An 8,117-nucleotide genomic window follows, 5' to 3' on the forward strand; every position below is an offset into this window, starting at 1 on the left:
AAAGGGTTTAATTTCTTATAAGAACTACTACAAGCATGAGCAAGTATTACTTTAACAGCAGCCTGTCATCTCAAGAAGATAAAACAATATATGGATGCATAATAAGTTGTTAAAACTGCCAACTAAAATTGCCAAATATGGAAGAAGAAATCTCTGAAAGTACGGCACCAGATAAAAAGTTCAGCGGAAACCCTGATCATTAAAACTGAACGCTTGGAAAGGATAACCTCCATTGAAGGAAAAAAGGCAATAAAAAGTACATAGAACTACTTGAATCTTAACAAATGGAGTAATTAGATAAAAGAAATTGTTATACCAGAAACAAAACTACTCTTGCAAAGCTTGTGTAACAATGGCAAGAGATATTACTCACTTATTTTTCAATTTTTAAATTGGATTATGAACTCCAAGTCTACTATGTAAACCAGAAGTGAAGCGTTCTTCTAGTACATGAGGAAAGATTATCATAGCATCACCTGGAAAAAGATCTAATATATCAAAGATAAACAATCTCAGCATCAAAAAGGTGAAAAGAAAAACTATTATAAAAAGACCATGTGCATTTACCAGCCACCTCCACCTCTTCTGTCTTGCAACTCCGCTTGCCTCTCCTCCTTCAGTCTCTCTGCAATTTGAAGAATATCTCGGTTATAGAAACGATCACGCACAAACTTCCTTTCTTCAGCTTGTATCTCCTTGATAGCACTTGGATATGGATTCGGAGGTGGTTTCTTCCCTTGAAGTCGAGCAATCTGCTTCAATCGAGAATATGCTTTCTTTTTCGCTTTTCTTTCTGCTCGATATTCCATCTATAGCAACAAAACGACAAAAGTTTTTAAAAGGGGGATCCTAGGAGAAGATTGAACTTCAATGAATTTAAATCTAGAAAGATGAGATACGTACATCAGCTACAGCCATAGCTTCCTCTTCACTGACCCCCTGTTCTTTTAACTCAAGCACTCGCCCCCCAAAAATTCGGGCTGGAGGAGGGTCAAATCCAGAAATTCTGTTATAAAGAAAATAACAATAAAACCTCGATTGCACAGAAACATTGAGAAATTTAACATGCCAGTTTCTCCAATAGGAAATCAATGATAAAACACTGATTCTATTCTCGACTGCATGACATAAGATGTGCTGAGACCTTAATGATTTTCAATTCCTAATATAGTATTTGTCACGTTAAGTAACTGGTTGTACCTTTCCCACGTTTATCCGGAATAGTTTTTCACTTTATTTGAAAATCGTAAATCCAACTTGAAGTTCATTTTAAAATTTGGAAAACAGCCTGTTTGCCAACTCACTTTTCACTTTTGAAGTTGTATTTAAGTACATTCAAGCATGAAGATTATTCCAAATATTCTTTGCAAAAATTATAACCAAACACAACTCCATCTTCAACTCCAACTCCAAAAATTCTAAATAAAGTGAAAATTATTTGGAATCTATTGCCAAACGCCTATTAAAGTAAAAGGATAAAAAATACAACATGGCCTACACCTCAAGGATAGTTTACTGTCGGAGCACGTTATAAGGCTACTAGGAAGTCAAATAATACATACTAAAAGAAGCATAACAGGTTAGAAGCCATACTTAATAGCATCTTCGTGTTTAGATTCTGGGTGCTTCTGGAAGAACTTCTTGATGTAGACATCCTCAGGTAGACAGATGGGCTTCAGTTTGTTCTCAGCGCGAGGAAATGTTGCAGGTGGAGCCCTAAAAAACAACAATGCCAAGGCATTACAGGCATATTTTCATATTCCAAGGCAGAACGAATACACATAACAATAACATGGATAATTCTAATCAAAATCTTCCCAGAAAATTGTTGTGAATATAAATAATTTTTGAGATAATAATAAAAAACACACTTGAACTATCACTTTTTTGCGAGCTTCACTCCCCAACTATCGGTTGTTCCCTTTTCCTACCTGAACTATCACCATCAATGTATTAAAACACACCTAAGTGATAGTTCAGGTAGGAAAAGAGAACAACTGATAGTTGGCCTAATTAGCTCCGAGATGTGTTTCAATACATAGATGGTAGCTCCTAGGTGTGTTTTAATACATAGATGGTGATAGTTCAGGTAGGAAAAGGGAACAATTGATAGTTGGGGTGTGAAACTCGCAAAATATTTCAGGTGTGTTTTGACCATTAACTCTTATCGTTTCTATCAATACTGTCGTGAACTTAAATTTACACATAAATGTGTAATGGGGTAAGCTTTCGGATGAGGTGATACACACATTTCAATATAGTATTAGAGCATGAAGAATCTCAAGTTCAAGTGTTGCGGAATGGAATTTGAGCTAAATCTACAACTAAAACTAACCTAAGCTAAGCTATACTAGATAGAGCTAAAGGATGATTTTCATTGATATCCTCTAAAATGGTTACACCAACAGAATATATACCAACGAACCCTAGCTAGCTAATGGGCCTAAACGAAACTATTTACAATAAGAATCCGGGTAAAATGTATAACTAGAGAACTACACTTAAGGGGTCTGAATATAATAAATGAAACTGGTGTCCTCCTTCCGAAAATCAACATTCCAGCAGCTATGTACTGCACCAATTGCACCCAGTACAACCACCCAAGCATTAGCTCATCTCCCATAATATAGCTCCCAAATTCATATTGCATCATTACTCTCTCCTTCAAACCACCCTTGTCCTCAAGGGTGATAAAATCACCGGGATCAAATGGAAATCCTGAAAAATCACCAACAATAAGATCTCTTTCCCACACCAGAAGACCTGTAACTTTAGCAGCAGTAGATTGCAATTGTCTAATTTTAGCAACATTAATCCCCCCATCATAGGTCGTATTAACCCTATAATAAGTCTAAGCCAGGCCTTCTGAAGGTGAGTATTGCCAAAGTTGTTCAACAGTCACATTGTGATTAAAATTTGTACCATCACCCTTCATAGATGCGAACACTTAAGACATTTAATGCTTTTGACACTTTACTTCCCTTCCATAACGTCTCGGGGCCAAATGCAAGATAAAATCCCCCTAGATATTGGCACGCAGGCTTCGACAACGAGGGATATAACTTCAAAAATTCAGCCACTTCAACTATAATTTCAACATCAATGTTACAGAACAACTTAGCAAAAAGACCCCGAACTTCAGCTTCAATACACTCAAGTGGTAGTTGGCGCATATGACAGTTAGCAGATTCAAAAGAATGAAAATTCATACTCTGTCACTTCCAAACTAGGCATTCCGCTATTATTATCCTCAAAAGAATTACACTAGCCTTAAGTTAGCAAACATAACTGCTGTTTCGGCTATAAGTCTCGCAATAGCTATAACAATAGCTATAACAACAGCTAAAGATGAAGTACCATTTGGTTCATCCCACTTTGGCATCAGTTTCCCATCAAATGTACAGGTAACGGTTCCAAAAAGAAGCTCATCTTCACTAGCAAAGACTAGACCAGAACATAACCTGTTCAACTTAAGCAGTGGGCAAGAGAGTGACCTGCTATCCAGTCTAGCACATTGCCCCATATTGTAAATCACAGTATCCTTTGTCAAGCACAATAACTGATTGTCGCCAATATACTTTTCAACTTTTTCCAAGCTTTCAAAATTAGGAATGTAAATATTGATTTTTCCATGCATAGAATGTTTAAAATGGTGGTGTAGTATATAGCAAGAGCAAATATGAAAGGAGGAAAGTTCCATGAAAGCTTCCATTTCCGCTACTGGTCTATATAGTTTCCCAGGGTCCCAAGTCTTGGAAATTGTATCATGGAATGTCCAGTTATGCAAAAAAACTTCTTATTACTTCTTTTTCTGCATAATGGACAGACTGAATATTTTGCAGATCATGTTGCCCACCTTCCTTTCCCACAAAGGCATCATTTGAAGATTCTAAGATTTCTACCAGTTTCCCAGCGTAGTTGACCTCTAAAATATTGGAGAACTCTTGCTCTCAGATGGAAATTGTAATCGATGGGTAGTTGAATTCCATTCATACTTTTCCAACAACGAAATCCGTTCATGCTCCCCCAGCCGCACATGACCTCTATCTTCATAGAATTCAATAGCATGATTCATTCTTTTCAAAATAATGTCAGAATTTAATATGTTGATACTCACACCCACACCAGAAAGAGCATTATATTTTAACACTTGAAAAGAGTGAATCTCAGTCGGCAACCAGAGGTCCAAGATGTTGTAACTCACAGTGGGTGAAAATTGGTCGAGAGAATAAGAGTGTAAAGTTGACACTCGTGATTTCGGAGGTGATAGTGGTTGACATAGCTGCAAAGCTCGAGATATCCTTCATAGCCTGAGTTGCATAAAACTATCCCACTCCCCATATTCACGTTAAATTAATCCCTTATTCTTTGTCACATCCTGCATCGTCCCCGAGAACCTTTTTCCAACATCTCTTCCACATTAGTTACTGAACTTTCAATGCTCTCACTTTGCCTTGATCCATTCTCATCCGAATCCTCTGTTTCTTCACATCTGAAGTAGATTCAAAGGGCTGGTCAAATTTTGTAAGCCGAGGGTCCAAGGGAATTTATAGCTCAATTTCATTCCTAATAGGAACGGCCTTCAGCTGGTCCTCCACGACTACAGTTTCAGCCATATGTAAAAAGGATGAAGGCTGGACATACGGGCAATAGACTTCTGACGGTTCACCCACAAAAGCAGAATCCTTCATGGGTTCATTTTCCTCCTTGAATACTGTTTTGCTTAGCACTGCAGTAACCTTAAAATTAACAACATTGCCATCTACAACCAATATTTAGAGGAGACCCTCGTCCAATTGATCTTTAGACAGAATCTTAACCTCGTTAGTTATCACTGGCCAAAAATCAGCTAACAATGTAGTTTCATTCTTTTGAGAACATTCATCAAGCACCTGGTCCTCTTTATCCCCATTCTTTGGTTTCTTAGCATCTTGATCGAAAGTCTGAGCTGAACCTTTACACTTGAACTCGATGGAAATTAGTTGCTTCATCTCGATCTCAGTGGTAACAGCCTCTTCAGTTGGCATTTTATCAAACAACTTATGCCCATATTCTATCTCTCCCTTGTCAGCTCTATTTTCCTCTATCCCATCTGCATTACCCTCCAAAGTTCTTACAGAGCTTTCATCAAACACTTTCACCTTCATCACTATTTCTAGTATTGTATCATCATGGTAAGTATTGTCAATATCATTCTGCAAAACAAGGTCGGTACAGAATGGTAGACTCACCAATGGCATAGGCCGCGACTCAAGAGCGGGACACCTTTCCTTTTCCAATGGTTCAGCTTCCGGAATCACAACATCAATAGAATTTCCAGCGATGGATACCCTGTAGCTTTTGGACATAACATCATCAATCACATCTCCTCTGTACATTCCTACCCTTCTTGTGCCTGGTATCCGACTTGGCATAAAATCATCAGTAACAGAGTTAAAATAGTCTGTTGATGTGGCATCAGCAAAGGCGGAGAGGTATGATCCCGTCCATGGTCCGGCTATAGCCATTCTCGTGATAGAAGGTAACCCAATGTTACCCGATTGGAAACCCATTGTGTCGCCTCTGTTTCGAACCACTCCGGCAGTGCAAAAACTTGAAGAAGCAGCGCACAACTCCGACGGTCGGTAAGGAGGAAAGGATTGGTAACTAGCATATTCCGAAGGTTGCGCCCGAGTTTCAAACCTGGAGACGTATGGCGGAGCAACGTAGAATGGCGATGAGAATGAGGGCTGTGCGGATATCTCCGGTTCTAATCTCCAGTGAAAATTATGTCTCTCTAAGATTTCTCCACCACTGTGTCATATATGCGTTTGTTCCGGAGAGACTGATGAATGATACCCACTAAGTGCATACACATTCGTTGGTGCACTCAAGGAAGACTTGAAATGCGGGTCTACTTGTTCCCTTATCACTTCCCAAGAATCTTTGATTTCTCTTAGTCGAGAAGAAAATCTCTCGGCCTGTCGATTTTGCCTTGAACTTATGCTAGAGAGTTGCAGAGCAAGCTTTTGCACTTTTTCTCTAATTTCCTCCATTTCGGAAGCCATTGATGAACACCCACAGTTGCAAGGATTGTTGCTCTGATACCAAATGTTGTGGAATGGAAGTTGAGCTAAATCTACAACTAAAACTAACCTAAGCTTAGCTATACTAGATAGAGCTAAAAGATTATTTTCATTGATATCCTCTAAGTGGTTGCACCAACAGAATATATACTAAAGAACCCTAGCTAGCAAATGGGCCTAAAAGAAACTATTACAATAAGAATCCGGGTAAAATGCATAACTAGAGAACTACACTTAAGGGGTCTGAATAATAAATGAAACTGGCGTCCTCCTTCCGAAAATCAACATTCCAGCAACTATGTACTGCACCAATTGCACCTGGTAAAACCACCCAAGCATTAGCTCATCTCCCATAATATAGCTCCCAAATTCATATTGCATAATCAAGACTAGGTTTTTGGCTCTAGGAAAAAGCAAGCTGCACGTGGTGAATATAGATGAAACTGTCCATTTTGTAGCATTTTAAGCTTTTTAGATGGAGGGTGTCTACGATAGTTTTCACGAAAATAAGTGGATTTCTTACTTATTTTCTTGTGTTCGTACGTAATTAAAACATATTATCTTAAAAGCATTTCTGTATAATAAATATAGACAAATACTGTGAGAGGTAGGGGTGGGGGTAGGGGTGGTGAGGATGGGGGCTACGGGGTGGGGTTGAAGACGAAGTGTGTTGGAGGGTGGGGATAGTGGCGAAGCTGGGATTTTCACTAAAGGGGTTCAAAATACGAAGAAGTAAACATGTGAAGAAGCCAAAGGGGGTTCAACATCTACTATATATACATGAAAAATAATTTTAACCATATATAAACAATGTAATTTTCCGCCAAAGGCAGTTCGGATGAACCCCTGAGCCAAAGGGGTTTCAACATCTACTATATATACATGAAAAATAATTTTAACCATATATAAACAATGTAATTTTGATGAACCCCTAAGCCCTACCAGGCTCCGCCCCTTGGTGGGGAGGATGCAATCAATGTTAAATATAACCTGTGAAACTTATTTTCCCTACTTCTACTAGGGAATTCATTCGAAAATATTTGACCAACCGAACATAGAAAAATTGAAAATTACACCATACCGAACACACCCAGAGTTGAAGAAATGGGAGTGAAATAAAGAGAAAAGTGAATGAAGAAAAGAAAGAAGGAAGTACTGACTGCTCCATCGCTTTGAGCCAGACAGGTTCAGCCTTGGCCAAGCCTTTGACAAGCCTTCTTGTTCTGCTTAGCAAATCACCTTTCATAAACGACATCCTACCACAGATCCAAAATGCTGTTAAATCCATTGAATGATAAATTTGGAACTACTGATAAGGAATAGCAACTTAGAAGAAAGCTAATTATCTGTCACCTTTGATCCTGGAAATATGGTATTTGCAGGTGCTAAGCCGGTAGTCGACGGAAAGCCAGTCGGGAACGTTCGGCTCACGGATGGTTTTGGGGACTTACAGGGACGAAGTGGGTGAATAACCACTTTACCATCTGTTCACAAATATTAGCCACTGTTTTCAAAGTTATTGTAACATTTAGCCACTTTTTTGGTCCGTGAAAAAAACACTACCAATTAAAATAACGGAACAAACGGTGCTAAGAAATTATTTATGGACTCTAATCCAAACATTTCTATTGGGAATTTTACCTCATGTCCTATAAAAATAGGGGACATATCTCACGTCTTCCATGTCCATTTTTGAAGAACTAAGTGAAAAAAACTAAACCACCGCGTCTACATGGGCATACTTCGCAAGTCGTCTTCACGTTGGTGCGGCATTTTGAAGAATTTGTCGAAAACGATGCAATTTTGCAAAGTGCATACTTCGAAGTAATTTCCGCTCATTTGGTAAGTAAAATATTGTTGTTTTGTTTCAAGAGAATGATAAATACTTGGAAGACAAGAAATTTGTTAAAGGAAATTTTACGTTGTAGAGGTGGCATAGTTTATCTGTATTATTGTAGTTTTGGGGACTTACGGGGACGAAGTGGGTGATCTTTTTTCAAAGTTATTGTAACATTTAGCCACTTTTTTGGTAGTGCAATTAAAATCAAACGG

The 8,117-nt window shown here is 38.5% G+C and overlaps 1 protein-coding gene across 3 annotated transcripts; it reads right to left on the minus strand.

Annotated features, from left to right (window-relative positions):
• Positions 1–213: 213 nt before the first annotated feature.
• Positions 214–7,577, minus strand: LOC132040289 (uncharacterized). Of its 3 annotated transcripts, none has more exons than XM_059430928.1 (6): positions 7,419–7,577; positions 7,226–7,321; positions 1,594–1,716; positions 904–1,006; positions 568–809; positions 214–476 (listed from the first exon to the last, which is right to left on the minus strand). In XM_059430928.1, the coding sequence occupies exons 2-6, from the start codon at positions 7,318–7,320 to the stop codon at positions 473–475; spliced, it is 567 nt and encodes a 188-aa protein (XP_059286911.1). In that variant the 5' UTR covers position 7,321; positions 7,419–7,577; the 3' UTR covers positions 214–472. The 3 variants fall into 3 exon arrangements, with proteins under 3 accessions (XP_059286911.1, XP_059286912.1, XP_059286910.1); XM_059430929.1 differs by having other exon boundaries at positions 214–488; XM_059430927.1 differs by having other exon boundaries at positions 214–809.
• Positions 7,578–8,117: the final 540 nt, after the last annotated feature.

This window comes from Lycium ferocissimum, chromosome 12, assembly GCF_029784015.1.
Source record: "Lycium ferocissimum isolate CSIRO_LF1 chromosome 12, AGI_CSIRO_Lferr_CH_V1, whole genome shotgun sequence".
In the NCBI taxonomy this organism is placed as follows: Eukaryota; Viridiplantae; Streptophyta; class Magnoliopsida; order Solanales; family Solanaceae; genus Lycium; species Lycium ferocissimum.